The sequence below is a fragment of the Typopeltis vanoorti genome, chromosome 16 (assembly GCF_054136105.1).
Source record: "Typopeltis vanoorti isolate ZY-2024b chromosome 16, IOZ_Tvanoo_1.0, whole genome shotgun sequence".
Lineage (NCBI taxonomy): Eukaryota > Metazoa > Arthropoda > Arachnida > Uropygi > Thelyphonidae > Typopeltis > Typopeltis vanoorti.
In genome coordinates, this window is record NC_143564.1 from 110,378,786 (window position 1) to 110,397,828 (window position 19,043).

The 19,043-nt window shown below is 36.3% G+C and overlaps 1 protein-coding gene across 2 annotated transcripts in view; it reads left to right on the forward strand.

Annotated features, from left to right (window-relative positions):
• Naa35 (N-alpha-acetyltransferase 35) overlaps positions 1–19,043 on the forward strand; it is a 440,678-nt gene that overhangs the window by 342,979 nt on the left and 78,656 nt on the right. For both annotated transcript variants that reach the window (XM_090406587.1, XM_090406588.1), the window contains exon 16: positions 6,796–6,881. In XM_090406587.1, coding sequence (XP_090262713.1) covers positions 6,796–6,881 — 86 coding nt within the window. The remainder of the gene's footprint in view (positions 1–6,795; positions 6,882–19,043) is intronic.

Below are 19,043 nucleotides of genomic sequence, written 5' to 3' on the forward strand. Positions count from 1 at the left end.
AGCTGGATGGGCGAAACAAGAATGAAATTATGGATACAAAAGATATGGACAAAACATCCAGGTGCGTTGTTTAAAAAGCCTGCGATGTTAGTGTGGGATCAATTCAGAGCGCATAAAACAGAATCAACAAAGAAGCTTCTAAAAGAATTGAATACAGAATTAGCATTCCTGGAGACCTTACAAATAAATTACAACCCTTGAATGGATCTATTAATAAACCATTCAAAAATTTTATGTGGGAAGAGTGGAACAAATAGATGGTAAAGCAAATCACGATGTTACAGCAACAGGATGTATGAAACGGCCAACAATTTCAGAAGAATGTACCTGGGTGAAAAATTCATTGGAAGCTGTGAAAGAAGAGACTATTATAAAGTCATTTAAGAAATGCGGGATAAGTAATGTGATGGATGGTACTGAAGATGATGTAGTTTTTGAAGGGAGTGACAACAATAGTTCAGACGAAAGTAATATGAACGGTGACATTAATGAGACCAGTGATAGTACCGAGAGTGAAGATGAACTGAATATTGCTAATACAAATGATTGTAACAATAAATAAAAATTAAGTAAGAATTTGTAAATATCTTTATATAATAAAATATTTTTTTCTAAAAATCTTCTCATAAATTTGGGGTGCGTCTTATCATCCGAAAAATATGGTATGTTCTTATTTTTGTCCTTTATCCAAGTGTGAGCAAACAAAATCTTGTATGTGAAGTAACTTCAGCATTAGCTGATATGTGTTTGGAATTTGGTTTTATGTTCTGTTGTGTGGCCTGTTTTGTTGTATCCTTGATTATTAGCATACTTTCTTTATTGGCTCTCAGAGACTAATTTTTTAGTCGGAACATTAAGCGAGAACAATATATTTATTGGTTATTCCATAGTGTAACTTGTTGGCTTTGTCACTTGCAAGATGGTAAGTGTTGCATTCAACATTATGTAAGAAATTTAAATATGGAAACTTTCTTTTTAATCATATATAGCATTTTATTGGGCCATTATTGTTCAATCAATACATTAATGACATCAAGCAGGGTCTATCATTAGATGTGCAATTGTTTGCCGATGATGCAAAGATAGGCAGGGCAATCAGGGATGCTACTGATATCCAGCAATTACAAAATGATTTGAATAGACTGGAAACCTGGGCGAAAATGGCTGTCAGTTTAATGTTAGTAAGTGTAAAGATACATTAAGGACATCAAGCAGGGTCTATCATTAGATGTGCAATTGTTTGCCGATGATGGGAAGATAGGCAGGGCAATCAGGGATGCTACTGATATCCAGCAATTACAAAATCATGCCTAAGTACACTTTGGCATGATTAGAGTTCCAGTGGCATATTATATTGGCAGGGTTATGCTACAAGAAACTGAAGAAGCAAGGGATCTTGGTGTATTGGTGGATAAGAATTTAAAGTTCAAAGGTCACATAGCAGAAGTTGCAAATACAACTCAGAAGATAATTGCTGTGTTGAAGCGAACCTTGACATGTAAGGATAAAGAAGTAATTTTGCCTCTTTCTCCAGAAGTAATTTTGATAAGACCACATCTGGATTATTGTGCACAGATCTGGTCTCCCGGGTTCCAAGGGGATAAATATGCTGTGGAAAATGTGCAAAGAAGAGTTACAAAGATTATATCTGGATTATGGGATTTAGATTATGAGGACAGATTGTGAGTATGTGGATTGCAGACTCTGGTTAACAGGAGAAAGAGGGGTGATATGATAGAGGTTTATAAACTTTTGATTGAGTGTTATAGCATTTCATCTGATGAAATTTTTTGTTATAAGGAAGGTGGGAGAGAACACAGGAGCATCCATGGAAGTTAAGGTTGTTCACAGTCAAGAAAAGGGTAAGAGCTGAGTGTTTCTCCCAGAGAGCAGTGAGTGAGTGGAATAATTTGCCTTTACTGGTAGTGAGTGCATCTAGTGTAAATGAATTTAAGGAAAGGTATGATAGCTGGTTTGGATGATTTATAGCCTCCTTCGATGAGTCCTTGACTCCCTGGAGGTCTCAGATAATAATAATAATAATAATATTCATTTTTTTTATGTTGCTCCTACCCATGAAAGGTTATATGCAAACCTATAGTAAATTTTGTACTGTGGGCAGGCTAAGTATATTTGTATCCTGTTTTATATTAATCATATATGTATATTTTTGTATTTTTTAATTTATTTTTTACAAAGTCTGTAAACCTTGCACTACAGATGAAACATGGAACTTTTTCAAGCCACTTCAGGCCTCCATTAAGCAGAGCAGTGGTCTCACACTAGGCAATGAAATCCACCTAAAGACAGTTACAAACATCCATGCCCACAGCAGGGTTCGAATGCAGCTTGTTGACTGGAGAGCGAGTACACAAAGCTTTGTATTTCTTTACATTCATATGTTTTCTAATAAGATATTTTTTTAGTCTGCATACACATATCACTATCTAGGTGATATCCATTATTTGCATGGACTTATATATATCTACAATAACTTCTTTTTATTTTTTTTATGTTCCACATTCTGATTTGGCATTGATGATGCCATGCAAGAAGTATTTGGAATTATCTGTCCTTAAAACATCAATTAGTTATTAAACTAATTTCCATTTATACTTTCATTAACTTTTTTTATTTGAGTGTGACCATCACTAGGATTGTTTTATATTTTAAGTTTATTTAAAATATAAATAAATATTATATTTATATTTAAATATAAATTTAAATAAGTATAAATGGAAATGAATTTAATAACTAATGAAATGTTTTAAGTGCAATTATTTCCTTCTATTCCTTGCATAGCACCATTAGTGTGGAATTACAACATAAGGAAGAAAATACATTTTAATAATCATTTCAGTATTTTAAAAATAGCCATTTATATAGCTATTTCCTGAAACCTTTTGCACCTGAGTAGCACCTAATTTGAATATGATCCACTTACCGGGAGCACTGCTGAGTGTTCCCGGTAAGATAAAAGCAAGTATACTTGAGAAATGGTTGAGAAGGATTGTGGAAAAGAAGCTTGGTGAAGAACAAGCTGGATTCAGGCCAAATACAGGCTGTCAGGATCAGATTTTCACTTTACGATGAATAGTTGAGAAATCATGGGAATATAACAAAGATCTGTATTTAAGTTTTGTAGGCCTGCAAATGGCATATGACAAGGGGCCAAGAGAAAAGTTGTTCAAAACACTACAGTTATGTTATGTCAATGGGACATTATATCAAGCAATACTCAGTGTTTTATTTGAGTTGTAAGTCAGCAGTTAGAATTGAAGGAAGTACAGGAAGATGGTTTGATATTAAATCTGGTGTCAGACAAAGAAGTACATTATCCTCTCTGTTATTCGTTATATGTATATATATGGATCACATTATGAACGAAAGTAGTATTAAACCTGATATCAAAATTGGAGATGTTAATGTCAGCTCTTTGCTTTATGCAGATGACGTTATACTTCTAAATAAATCCGCTACAAGCTTGCAAGATTCCCTGCCTAAATTGAATAACTGTTGTATTAGATATGGTATCAAGGTCAGCAATAACAAGACAAAGACAATGAATATAGGCAGAAGCACTAAAAATATCACCTGCATTGTGAATGGAGAACCTACAGAACAAGTAGAACATTTCAGCTACTTAGGCATGATTTTTAATGAAGATGGTAAATTAAATATGGAAATAGACAACAGAGTCAATAAAGCTGGTATGGTAGGAAGTCAACTGAATAAATTTATATGGGATAAGAGAGAAATTATCCAAAACACTAAATTAGCTGTATAAGACAGTATTCAAGCCAATTTTGACTTATGGATCTGAGATCTGGCTCAGAAGTAAAACACTTGACCAAAGACTAGAGACTGCAGATATGAGAGTCCTGAGAAAGATTAGGGGGCATCAATGGCAATATCATATTAAAAACGAGGATATTAGGAAAGAACTTGACCTTGTTAGCATCCAGGAATGTGTTAGCAGAGCCAATCTCAGGTGGTATGATCACTTAAATAGAATGGGAGAGGAAAGATTAGCAAAACAAGTGTTCTCTGCCAGGTTGACAGGAAAAAGACTCAGAGGAAGACCAAGATATAGGTGGATTGATATGGTAAAAAGTGCTTTAGAAGATAGAAATATAAGATCTGATAATGTTGGAGTCTTGACCGGTAACAAATTGATTTGGAGGAAAATTGTGGATAGGAAGTTAGTAATGATGTAAGTTTCATATAGTACTATCATATCCTGCACATCACTTGAGGGTACATGTCAGGAATTTGATAATGATGATGATGTGAACCAGCAACATAGTGTGCTGGTTATTTTGTGGAAATTGCTGTCAAATGATAAACATTGCAAAACTCTGTACTTGCTGCATGATTTAAGATTTTTTATTAAGAGACATTTGATTGGTTCAAGATTAATGGAGAGTAATTTATTTTGTTTAATTGCCATGAGGGCAGTTTAGATAGGGTCTCTGGATTCACATACTTCTTATAAATGACCACAACCTACAAAGTTATCCCTTTAAAGCAGTGGTTCTCAACATTTTTCCACTTATGTACCCCTTTTAAACCCATTTCTATAAATTGTACACCTTGTTTTTAAAATAGCTGTTTTTAAATACTGACACTTTTGTTCAGTGCCTATCTTAATGTAAAATAGTGGAAATGATAATGAGTTGGGAAAGGAAAATCACTACACTATAAGTCTACGAATGTATGCGTATCCCCGGGGATACGTGTACCACCGGTTGGGAACCGATGCTTTAAAGAATGAAGACACTGTACACATTAGAAAAATATTAAAATACTGGATATGAATAGTACAACAACACAGATTGTTATGATTTGCTAGGCAGCATGCTGTTTCACTCAATATATGTACCTATGAAAATATAAGGTATTTATACAAATGAGGTGAAGTGCATAGTTTCTTTCAGTCATCTGTCAACACTGCCATTTTGTATTATGATCTATCCAAAGGCACTCTAACAAAATTAACAGTTGTTCTTGTTGTAAGGGGTAGCTAGGTAATGATTTCTATCGCCCAGTGAAATACCACTACTTACGTATTGAAGGCCTCAAGTGACTTGTACTATTTTTAGACTTGAGAGCAGGGTTTCTGGCTTCTAACTTTCCTTTTTTTTTTTTTTCTTCTCCTGCAGTATGATTAATATCCTTCTAGGTTAGACCAGATGTTCTGAGCACCCAAGATTTCTTCCACTTGCATATAGTTATTCCATAGGCTGGCTGCTAGATGGTGCATGAGAGTTCTGATGATAATGCATCAGGAATGATCAGCTGGCACATAATCCTTGCTGCCCATTCTGCCAGATATTGCCTGAGTAGTGTAGTATGTGGGCTTTTTTAACTACCGTGTAGGCTATTTTATGGCAGAGAGATTGGATTTTTCCTGTATGCTGTATGGGATAAAATGCTAGAGTATCTCCTTTGACTGCATGTTCCTTCTCCCTGACAGCATCACCATAAAATAATTTAAAAATAAACAATATATATTTTTTTACTATCATTACAGTTAAAAATCTTACCAAAAAGTTACTTCTCCCTCTATTTCACCACTTACAGATTTCATTCATTTCTGCCCATCTTGATTTCTGAATTACATCCTCTGTGATTTGATCCACCACTTGTGCTTTATGCAGTAAACACCACATTTACAGTTCTCTCTTTTTAATCTTTCATTATTGCATTTTGTAACATTCATTTGCTGTCTTTGCCACTTTCCAAATTCAGAAAATTACCTTGCCCTCTGCCTTATCCCTGAAGCTAAGTTTTCTGCAATCTAGCTACCCATACATGAAGTCACATCCCCAGTGAGTTTCATGTTTATTGCTTCCCAAATGGTTTCCCTTTTCTAATTATACTGGCCATGCTGAAATGTTTGCTGCAAACCCTGAAAAACAGATAACTCTCTTTCTTCTTACTCTACTCTTTAACTTTTCATAACTGCTGCTAACCAAGACCCTTTTACAGTCCAGCATGAAACAGAACTAACTTCTCTGCCTTCCCATGAAAATACAACCTTCAGCTGATCAAAAAAAATTGTAAACACATTGCTCCTTTCTTCTTATCTTCTTGCCCACACACAGCACTGATATGCTATAAGTATTGTGACCTTTCTTGTGTAAGACAGATATAAAAAAAATTTATAATAATAAAATAAAATAAAAAAACTGAGATCACCTTCCTTACCTTTGATAATACTATGATCAGATCTCTCTTTTGGGGCTGAACATTTACCCTTCACCTTTCCTGGCACAAATTATTACATCAGTTGCTTCAGGTTTCAACACACTTTGTGTTCTTTTCCACTTAAGAAACTTTTTGCCTTTCTCCAGTCACTAACCTTGTACAAATCCCAAATCTGCTTGTCCTTGGAATATTCTTATATCTGAAATGATGTGGATTCCTCCCTTTTTGATGCCTGCTCATACACAGCACTACTGTGTTCTATGGTTTTTGAAACTTTATATGTGTATGTGTGTGTGTTTACTGATTTATTTTCCTAGTTGAGTAATGCACTAATTAGCTTAAAATATTTAGAAATGTTCTTTCTGTAGATTTGATTTGTTATTATTGTATTTGATGTCTGTAAAATTATTATATTAATCTAATGCAGAATTATCTTACTTCATGTTCTATCATTTAACTTAAGATGCTTGTAGTAATAAATGTTGGAACTGTACTTTTGCCCCCCCCCCCTTAAGATTAATTTATTATATAAATAATTATCTTAAAGCAAAAATTAAATATTGCAAAGAAATTTATCTTATATAGGTACCTTTATGAATTCTTATATGGATGGATGGTTTCAGCTTTAACTCGTGCTGACAGCTTTCTTATTGAACAAGAAGCACGAGCAGGTTAGTATTGTATGCTTTATACTAATATTGATAATATATAATTTTAGCTTGCAGCTCCTAGCATTGCAGCTGAACTCTGCAGTTTTGACTGATTTTCCACTTTCATAGTTTATTTATTTATCATATGGATAAAAGTACAAGAAATTAATGAGCAAAAACTATATATAGATTGACAGTTCAGTTAACCAATCGAAGGTACCATTTGGGAGGAAGTGCAAGTTTTTGAGGCCTCCAGGAAAGGAGTGTATGGGGCAGTCATTAGTGATTTGATGCATGCTCTGCACAGCATCACATATGCAAAAGGGTTACTGGAAAATTCCCCACAGATGTAATAAGTGATCATCTGCACAATTCTGGCTTTGTTCAGTCCTAAATCTGTTTAGTCAGCTCTAGAGGTGTTAAGGTAGATTAAATCTTGGAGACGTAACGTTGGATCTATGATCAGGTACTTGTTTGTAGTTCATTCCAGAGACTTCTCCACCAGTCCTGGAGACCATCATCTGATATATCCATAAGCCAAATGAGAGATCTGGAGGTAAGGTAACGAGCAGGAAGTGGGGAGATATTTTGATGTATGGAAAGGTTGATGTTATTTCTGATTTGATTTTATTTATTTGTATGATGGTGACTTCTCCTCTGAAGCATGGAGGAGTGACATGAGAAAGAGCAGACAACCATGAGAGAGGAGTAGACATTAAGGTACAAGAGATTGTTTTCATTGTTATGTTATGTGTCCACAAGAGTCATGTGGTGACTACAGCTCCAAACTGGTTATCAGTGCTCTGCCACTGGGAAGACCATAGTTTCAACTCTTAGGGCTGCTATTCTAAGAGTTGAAGCATTCCTGGCAGATATCTTTAACTTAGTTTCTTCCAAATGTAAGTTTATTTTTAGTTTTCTATTTTCTTGTAGTTATGTAGGTGAAAACTGAAACAACAGTTGTGCTGGGGTTAGGGGATAGTCTCCATGTTTCAAAGTAGTTTTGCAGTGTTTTAGATCATTCAGTGTTTCCTCAACTTTTAAGATATTGTCATGGGTAGTGATTGCTATGTCATCAGCATTGATAAACTCTCCCAGTTCTAGCAAGCTTACATGTTGTTAATTTGTTCCCAAATGCACCCAGAGAAGAAAGCTTGGAGCTACTTTGCGACCTTTTCCCACCAGATATTGTCATCTTATTCCACTGTATAGAAACTATTTTCTATACAATAGAATAAGATGACAATAAGACTGTTCAAGAATACTTATCCTCCTGATTAGATTTTCCACTTTGATTATTTTTACATAAATTAAAATGTGTACATTAGTGTAAATGTTTCTATGGCAGGGTTTGTTTTTGGTTTCATTTTCCTGTTTTCTTTCACTTAAATGGATATAGATCATAGGTTCCCAAAGTGGGCGGTACTGCCTCCCAGTGGGTGCTGAAGCCTTCTAGGGGGGGCTATAGTGGGATCAGAAGCATTTTGGGGCGGTGTAGGGGTCGGTGGCTCTTTATAGAAGAAATTAATAATATATATTTAAAAATTAATTATTTTCGTGATTTTGCGATTAGATAATCATTTAAAATTTAAACATTGAATTTTAATTCATCTTATGCCTGTTTTACACGATCAGTTTTTTTTTTATCAATTTTCTATTTCAATTATTTAATCATTAGAAAATTTACCATGTCAGATAGAAATAGATGTCAATTTTCTATGTCAATGAGAAAATTGAACGTGTCATACAGGATATTTTAACTTCTATTTTTTATATACTTAAAAAATTTATTCATTTTTTGCTATTGTAAAAATTGATCGTGCCATACAGGCTTTAGTCTATCCACGCAGCAGATGAGTCTTAACTAGTAGTATGTCGGTCAACTATCACGTAGTTAATAGTTGACCGACAACTATCACGTAGTTAATTCACTCAATTCAGCATGTTTTGACCGGAATATGGGTGCTTGCAGTGACTTGTTCAAAGCACGAGTACGATGGTATCGCAAACAAGTCAGTGCATGCAAGTCAATTCAGGCTAGATTTCAAATCTATAAATACCAGTGGTTTAAGGAATAAGTTTCATTATTTTTTGTATGCTTTGCCAACAATCATCAGTCGAAAGTGTGATGGATAAGTGGAGTCATACAAAGTGTAAATTAAATCTTTTATTTTGTGAATATTTTTGCAAATTTTATTACTTCATTATGTCTGAATATAAGAAGAAATGTCGACAGTACAGTATTGAGTATTTGAAATATGGTTTTATTCAGTCTCAAATATTTGAAATATGGTTTTATTCAAACTTTATGATGGGGGACGTTACAAAATTTATGTCTTGCAAAGTGGGCGGTGGCCCGAAAAAGTTTGGCAACCTATGATATAGATGATGGGAGGGGAATTCAACTCAACTATCTAAAATGATTTCTTTTCTCCATTCTGTTTATTTCCAACTTATAATTTAAGAATTGGTGCAACCAGACTTGAAAGTTGTATCTGTATAAAAGGAGCCATATTTTCAAACATATTTTGAAAGACAGGGTTAAATTTGAAAATTACTTGCTTGGTAGTTTGTTGAATAAAATATATACTATTCTGTATTATTAAAATATTTTATAAAGCTAATTATTGATATCATAAATGTGGAAATTTAATGATGTAATGCAGACAGCTGGCTCTGGAGGCTATTATTTCTTTCTACCTATATATTATAGGTAGAAAGCTAAATAGAATGAAGAAACTTGTTAATGTTGGATTTGATTATATCATATCATATCAGAAACATATCATACTCTTTAGGAAATCTATAAGAAGGAATGTTGTTTAAGACCTGTAGTAAATGAAGAAAAAAATTTGACAGATTTTTTTTTTTTCTTCATTCACTACGGTCTAATTGCTTTTTTATGTTGAGCCCATACATGAGAGGTTGGTTGATCAACCTATTGTACATTAGTACCGTTTATGGGTAGTGGGTTGGGAAAAAAGGTACTTGTTCACATTTGATTTAAATGACTGTATATTGTATTCCTTGGGAAACACAACAGGGGAGAAGACTGTTCCATAGTACAGTAGTTGCAGGGATGAAGGAGAAGAAACTTGTTCTGTGGGTTTCAAGGTGCACTGTGAAAAAATTTTGAGCAGCAGCTCAACGTGTTCCAACAAGCTTAGTACTAAGTGGGAGAATTATTGATGCTATTTCAGATGAACATTTTCTATAGAAATATTTGTAGAATACACATCTGTGCGAAAGTGGGAGGAGTGAGTTGGTAAGAGATGGGTCATTAATAAGTCTGATTGCTCTCCTCAGTATTGAGTCAATCATTTTGAGGGAACTTTTGGGGACCCCCACCCCATATGTGAGAGCAGTATTCAATGGCTGGGCAGATTTGTGATTCATATAAAGTTAACAGCTGTTCAGGGATGAAGTAATATCTTGAACAAAAGAGAAATCCAAGTTTTTTAGAAACTGAGGATGCAATGATTGTTATGTGTTTATGCCAGGAGAGGCTTGATGTTAGGGTAATTCCAAGAAGAGAAATCTCAAATTGTCTGGAAATTTGGATGTTGTTAAAAATAATACTGGGAGAAAATGGTTCTTTTTTATAAGAAATAAGACAGTACTGGGTTTTATTAGCATTGAAATTGACTAAGTTATCTGAACCCCATTGGAGGATTGTTTGGAGATCAGAATTAAGGCAGGGCAATTGTGGTTGATGTACTGTAGGTTGAGGTAAGTTGTGTAGTGTAGAGTAAGGTTTATCAAAAGAAAGGGAGGAGTGCAGTGTACTGTTGTCTGCAAAACTGTATTGGGTTGGAGGTCAGCTGAAGTAGCTCATTGATATATAGCAGGAAGAGGGTTGGTGAGAGGACAGAACCTTGTGGAACCCCGGCATTAGTTGAGTGGTGAGAGGATAAGGAACCATCCACCACCACACACAGTGTGCATCCAGACAAAAAGCTGGCAGTCCAACTATAAGTCTTGAGACAGACCAAACATTAGCAGCTTGCTTAGTAAGCCCTTGTGCTAGACCCAGTGAAATGCCTTGGAGATATCAAGTGCAACTGCTTGAGATTCGCAGTTGCACTTGATATCTCCATGGCATTTATCCAGAGATGAGTGACATATGTGAGCAGATCTCCTGTTGATCGGCAGGAACGGAATACATACTGGCAGTCTTTTATTAGGCAGGTATCTTCAAGTAGTGTAGGAGTTGGGAATTGATGATTTTTTCCTGTTACTTTTAGTGGAGTGAATCTGGAATTTTTGTAGGGTTAATAATTTTAAAGAAATTGGTAATGCTTGGCATTGAAGTCAAGCCTAATTTCTTAGATACTGAAATAGTGATACTTATATATTTATGCCATGAAAGATTGGAGATTAGTATTATCTCGTGAAGAAATATCTGAACTTGTCCAGAGATTTGGTTAGCATCAAAAGTAAAACATCATCACATTCCTGACATGTACTCTCAAGGGGATACATGGCAGGAATACATACAGGATATTATGATAGTACTACATGAAGGTCTTACATCATTACTAACTTCCTATAAACATTTTTTTTCTTTCTTTCTTTTTTTTTTCTTTCAAAAGTAAAACTAGAGTAAAAAATAGTGTTTTTGTTGGAACTGTGTAGTATAAATATGGACCCTCGTAACATGATGCATTTGGTTCCAGACCACTGTCATATAGCAGATCATTGCCTTTTCACTTGTAAATACATGTAAATGCATTTTGATAAAAGTAAGGAGATTTCATTGTGTTAAATTGGCACATGTTCAAGTTTTTGTCATTAATTAAAAGATTATGAACAATGTCTAGTGCTGACATCATTGTTAATATTAATCTCTAGTGCATTGTGCAATGACTACTTTTATAAATTATATAAATGACTACTGATATTTATATAAGATAGGATATTGTTTATTTCTTATTGTATGTGCAAAGATCTTTATCTTGTGAAAATAGAAAACCCCAAATGATTATTTGCACCTTCCCATCTTTTTTTCCATACTGCATTGAAAGAAGAAAAGAAAAAATCCATCACATTAACTCAGGTTATTAATGCTTAGTAATTCTCCTCAATCCATCCATCCATCTTCAAGGCCCACCTTTCCTAATTGGGTTGTGGGGACAGCAACTGCAAGAGGGACTTCCAATGGTCACAATCCTCCGCCACCAAGCTCAGGTATTCTGGTGGGACTCCCAGACATGTCCACCCAAGGTTTTGGATATAGTCTATCCAGCGAGTCCTTGGCCTTCCACGTGGCCTCCCACCCTCTGGCTTGGCAAAGAGGGCCTGCTGGGGGAGCCTCTCTTGTGGTATTCTGACCAGGTGCCCATACCATCGTAACTGTGATCTCTCAACATGGAGAACAGTGGTTGAGTATTGAGGGTTTCCCGAATTGCAGAGCTTCTGACCCTATCGAGTCTTGTCAGTGCCCGCAACCCCTCGAAGGAACCTCATTTCGAAGGAACCTCGCTTGGATTCGTGTCTGCATTCCTTCAGTCATTACCCAGCTCTCATGACCATAGGTGAGGATGGGGACATAGACTCTATTGAAGACAGCCAGCTTTGCCTTCTGACTTAACTTCTGCTTCAGTGCTAGTGAATGGCCAAGATCCCACAATAATGCGCTTGCTGATCCCACTTTCCATCGCTCATGAATATGAACCCAAGGTATTTAAACTTCTCCACCTGCTTCAGTGGGACTCCACTCACATGTAGAGTGCACTGGGATGATTGTCTTGAGACCACAATGTTTCCTTTTTTTATGTGTGGTTTTTTTTAAGGTCATCATCTGGCGTATATACAAATATACAGGGCAAGCTAAGTTACATTTCACACAGTATGCTACAGAAACAATGATTTGATCAACGGTTATTCTACTGGCATGACCTCTTGTGAAAATATTTAAAAATAAATAAATAAATACAGATAAAATTAAAAATTAATTATTTAGAAACTACATCAAAGCTAAATTCTATTTAAGATAACATAAGAGAGAAACATTCTTTCATACAGATTGTTTTCTTACAGTAACAATGATGTCCTATTTTTAATATGACAATTGTTATATTAGATTTACGATTCAGGATTATCTACAGTCCTGTTTATAGTTAACTCTTAGGGAGAAAGGTTCTGTGGGTTAAAATATGTGTCTTCCATATGCTTGGGATTTTTAGACCATCATTATTGTTCAGATTGGGGTGTTTGATAAGAGTCTCACAGGCTTCCTTAAATTTACGTTCGTACCATGTTTTGATGTGATGTAAACAACTGGTGCTTTTTCCAGTCAATTTCTTCCAGTCAATATTTGTGTAGGTTTCCGGTTTACCAGAAACCTACACATACTGGCCAATATATACACATAAACTCCTACCACCACCCAACACAAAAACTAGGCGTCGTTAATACTCTAAAAAGCAGGACTTTGAAGATTTGCTCATTTGAAGATCTGAACAAATGCTGAAAGACGAATTTAAAGTTATCAGCAATACTTTTCTAAAAAAAAAATGGTTACTGCCAAAACACTATTAACAAAATTCTCTACAAGACCTCAATAAAAAAACAAAGATAAACCAGACTACAATAAAACTATAACCATTCCTTACATTAAAGGGACATCAGATAAAATAAACACAATACTACAGAAATACAACTTCAAAGCCACCTTTAAACCTCCTGTGAAATTAAAAAGCTTACTCAACTCATCAAAAGACCCACTCCCTCTGCTGGCCCACCCTGGAGTATACTGTATCTATTGCGTCTGTAATCTACCATATATACGGGAAACAGGATGCACAATTCCTATCAGACAAAAGAAACATAAATGACACATTAAATATAATAACTATGGTGAAACTGGCCTTTCTGATAATGCCCTGAACACTTTACATAGAATTGACTGGAAAAGCACCAGTTATTTACATTACATCAAAACATGGTATGAATAAATTTAAGGAAGCCTGTGAGATTCTTATCAACCACCTCAATCTGAACAGTAATGATGGTCTAAAAATCCCAAGCATGTGGGAAGGCACATATTCTACCCATGGAACCTTTCTCCCTAAGAGTTAACTATAAACAGGACTGTAGATAATCCAGAATCGTAATATCTAATATAACAATTGTCATGTTAAAAATAGGACATTACTGTAAGAAAACTATCTATATGAAAGAATGTTTCTCTTATGTTATCTTAAATAGAATTTAGCTTTGATGTAGTTTATAAATAATTAATTTTTAATTTTATCTGTATTTATTTATTTATTTTTATTTTTAAATATTTTCACTAGAGGTCATGCCAGTAGAATAACCGTTGATCAAATCATTGTTTCTTTAACATACTGTGTGAAATGTAACTCAGCTTGTCCTTGTATATTTGTATATACTCCGGGTGATGACCTTAATATGAAGGTCAAACATCGGGAAATTAAAATAGTTATTTATAACATGGTTGTAAAGTCCATAATTTCCAAAATGAATGCTGATCACCATGTAACACTAAAAGAAAGGACACAAATGTTTCAGTTTTGACACCACTGATCTTCATCTCGGCTTCTGCACAAACAGCTACAAACCTATCCAGAGTCTGCTGGAGGTCATCTGTGGCAGAGCTAATCAGAACTAGGTCATCTGCAAAAAGAAGATGTCCAATGCTACATCTTCCAATTCTGACACACTCACTGCCTCGACTATGCCTATCAATCCAGTCCATAAATATTATGAAATGGAGGGGTAACAGAACACACCCTTGGCAGAGACCAACAGAGAATGTGAAAGATTCAGACCTTGTGCTGTTTATCCTGACACAAAATTCCGGGCATTCATGCAGGGACTTGATGGCAGCTAATAGTTGGTCATCCACTTCATACTCCTGTAATCCTTGCCAAAGCTTATCCTGAGGAACCCAATCATATGCCTTCTCCAAGTCCACAAAACATATGTAGACATTCTTGGCATATTCCAAAGATTTCTCAAAGACTTGCCTTAAAGTGAAGATTTGGTCAGTTGTGCTTCTATCAGGATGAAAGTCACATTGTTCTTCTTGGAACTTTGACTCAACTATGCTCCTGCACCTTCTTTCCAAGCACCTAGCATATACTTTCCCAGGCTGGCTGAGCAGAGAAATGCCACAATAGTTGCTGCAATCTCTCTGGTCTCCCTTCTTGAAGACTGTATTATTATGCCTGTCTGCCACTGCTTTGGTGCTCGCCCAGATATCCAAGCTATCTGGCATACTCAAGTCAGCCAGAGAACACCGCCTCGATTTAAGGCTTTTAGCATTTCCGGCTGAATTTCATCACCAGCAGCCCTGCTCGATTTTATTGCTAAATATACCTCTTCTGCTGTGAGACTAGTCATTGCCTCAATCTGCACCTCTTGGATGTCCACAACTGCTGGGCCACCCGGGTTAAGAAGGCTCTCAAAGTATTCCCTCCATCTGTGGAGGATATCCTTCTCAGTTGTTAAAAGTGCATAAGAGACCTTAATTGTCCTTGCTGTGCACGATTTCCTCCCTCGAAGGCAGCGGATGGTCTGCCAAACTACCTTGTTTGCATTTGCATAGGATGAGTCTAATCTTTCTGCAAAGGATTCTTAAGCCCTTTGCTGCCTTTACTGCCTCAGCAGCAGCTTTTTGTACCTCAGTGTACTAGAAACACATCTCAGGTGACCTGACCCTAAGCCATGTTAGTAAGCCTCCTTTTTTGCCCAGACAGCTTTTTGGACCTCTTGGTTCCCCCGAGGTGTCCTTTTCGTACTGCTTTTTGCCACAGCATGAGAGTGCAGAGGCAGTGACAGCTGTTCTGAACAGCTCCCACTCCTCCTCAACATCTGCAGTATGTCTAGGAATCTCTTTGAACCTGGAGGAGATATTATCTGTAAATTTCTTCCTCACAGCCTCATTTTCCAATGCCTCCCATTTCACGCAGTATATTTGCTTAGGTCTACCAGCGTTGATGGTAGCATTTGGTTTCTGTAGCCATGGAGTGCTGACAATAAGGTGGTGGTCAGTTGACAGTTCTGCCCCTCTCCTCTCATGAACGTCCAGTACTGAGGAAAATAGGTCTGCTGAGACTATAAAGAAATCAATCGGAGACCTTTGTCCAAGTGTATCCCTGCACTAGGTATATTTATGGACTTCTCGGTGGTGGAAAAAGATATTGATTATGGACAAGCTGTTTGTACAGCAGAAGTTCAATTATTTCAACCCATTCATGTTAAGGTCAGAGTCTCCATTCCTCCCAACCACACCCCCTCCATGTCTATTCATCTGTTCCAACATGTGCATTGAAGTTAGCAGGATTGGTTCCATGTCTGTCCTTGTCCAAAGCAGCATCCACTTCCTCTAAGAAGGCAGTGTATTCTGACTCCAGATTAGGTGCATAGGCTTGCACCACAGCCAAGTTGTGGGTTTTTCATCTGGAGCCTTAACACACATACCCATCCCCCAATGGGATCCACTCAACAACACAGTCTGACAGCTGTGGGCTTGTGAGTATCCCCACACCCACCTGAACAAACATTGTCAGGCTCACACCAGAGTAGTAGAGCTTCCACTCCTCATCCAGGTGGACAGTTCCAGAACCTCTCCTCTTGGTCGAAGAAAGCCTGACTAAATCTATTTGGTAGTGCTTGGCTTCCTCAACCAGTTCCTTTTCCTTCCCTGTCAGAGAAAAGATGTTCCAGTTGCCTGAAGCCATAGTTTGGTGGCGTTGTCATTGCCATTTCCGTCCTTTTGCAGAACTATTTCTTTGTGCTGCCCCTAAACACCTCCCCAAACAGGTAGTGGGTCCATTAATGGAGTTTCCTCTAGCAGAGCTGAGGAATGGTGTCTAAGGGAGACTGTAACATATTTTTCAAATGGGTCCCTCTACCTAAAACCCAAACGTGTCCCTTGTTAATCCACATGACAGACGATGTGGTATGACCATTATATGATGACCTGACCATGTTACAGTGTTTGGTAGTGCCCTATTAGCAATACCGGTTCGGGGCTGTTCAGGTTTCCCCTCATTAGAGCTAGCTTACATATCTGAAAGACGTTCTGCCATCCACCACCTGTGGACCAATCCAGTAGCTGAGGCCTGCCCTGGGCAATTCTCCTCAATAATGGTTTTAAATCAACTGATTTTAAAAAATTATTTCAGCACCTATCAATTGTGTTATTTTAGTTCTGATAGACTGAAACTTGTTCTCCTGAACCAGTAAATATACTGCTTCTTGATTATTGTTTTATTGATCCATAAAAATATTGATTACTTTTATATATTCAGAATACTTACAGTTTTTACAATAAGCCAAAAATGACAAAATTTACTAAGGAACTAAAGAACATCAGCTCAGTTAGATATATTTTAATGTTATTATCTTGCTTGTGACATCACACATAAGTTTCTGCAATTCAGTAATCCCAGTCTCATTTTCAGAATACTTCTGAGATTGCACAGTCAGATCTCAGAACTTTATTTAACAAGAAAGAAACAAACAAACAAAAATGAAATACAAATACATTCTGGAAGCATAAAAATAAAATACTAAATTCAGCCACAAAAATGTCAACATCTCTCACTCAAACACAGTCCCAACAATTAAGCATGCTGCCATCATTCATTTCTAAGATACATACACAAATACACACAAGTTCCTCAACAGTGAATGGTTACTGAGAACTCTTTTCCTAGCATCTTCAGGATCACTTAACATAAATTTGTTGATCAGATAAATGTCCTACATTCTGACAACGTAGCTGAACCATTGTAAACTTTCCTTATGCAAGACAGTGCTAAGAGGGTGCCGACTACTCCTCCAAAGTATCTCATCAGTATTCATGAAGTAAATCCATCTCACTCGCGAAGTTCCCATTAAGCACCATAAATCAGAAGCATCAAGTCTCTAATTATCGCTCCTACACATTGTCCACAAAACTCAGCTCCATAACTCAAACAACAGAACCAGATTATTGTAAATTCTAAATTTTCTTCATACTGCTATTCTGTTATTTTTCCAAACTCCATAAGTTTTTGAACATTCCAGAAGCCATTCATTTTGTATTCATTTCATTCTCACCTCACGAATATCAGTAAACAGCTAAACACGATAACCGAACTGAGAGACTTGCTTTATATAACACATCTGTTAAGATAGACAGACTCCTCTTTATCACCTGTTTTTCATTATCTTTGTTCTCTCAGTATTGATAATCAAACCTAGTTGACTCCTAGCATTAATAATACGGAAAACTCAGCATCATCATTATCATCATCACTTATCTGATATATATATATATATATATATGTTAAAGATACCAAGCTATTTTAAACCTGGTTTTACTCATTTCCCAAGTAAGCAAACAGACAAACAAGTCAAGTTTGCACCTGCAAGTCTAGCTGACCCTGCACTTAGTGCAAGACCAAGGCAACTCATGGTAAAAGTAGAATAAGCTCTGATCAATAATCTTAATATTTACTCTTAATGCAAAGCACATCTCCTGGAGGAGATGTATGATGCTTTGTATTAAAGGCAAGGGGCCACTACCCAGACCGGTTTTGACCTTTATTGGGGTCTCTCATCAGTGGGAGCCAGGCTAGAAATACCAAGATTTTAGTAATACAGAGCTTATAAGTATTTTACCAGAACAAGTTACCATAAGGTATTTAATAAGGTTTAACCTTATTAAATAAAAATCTGGGGAGGAGATATAAATGTAGAAAGTATTTTACCTTGGGTATAATAAATGTTAAAGATACCAAGCTATTTTAAATCTGGTTTTACTCCATTTCCCAAGTAAGCAAACAGACAAACAAGTCAAGTTTGCGCCTGCAAGTCTAGCTGACCCTGCACGTAATGCAAGACCAAGGCAACTCATGGTAAAAGTAGAATAAGCTCAGATCACTAATCTTAATATTTACCCTTAATGCAAAGCACATCTCCTGGAGGAGATGTATGATGCTTTGTATTAAAGGCAAGGAGCCACTACCCAGACCAGTTTCACTTGCAGGCACAAACTTGACTTGTTTGTCTGTTTGCTTACTTAGGAAATGGAATAAAACCGGGTTTAAAATAGCTTGGTATCTTTAACATTTATTATACCCAAGGTAAAATACTTTCTACGTATATATCTATCTATGTGTATGTGTGTGTGTGTGTGTGTGTGTGTGAGATTCCCACTCACAAAAT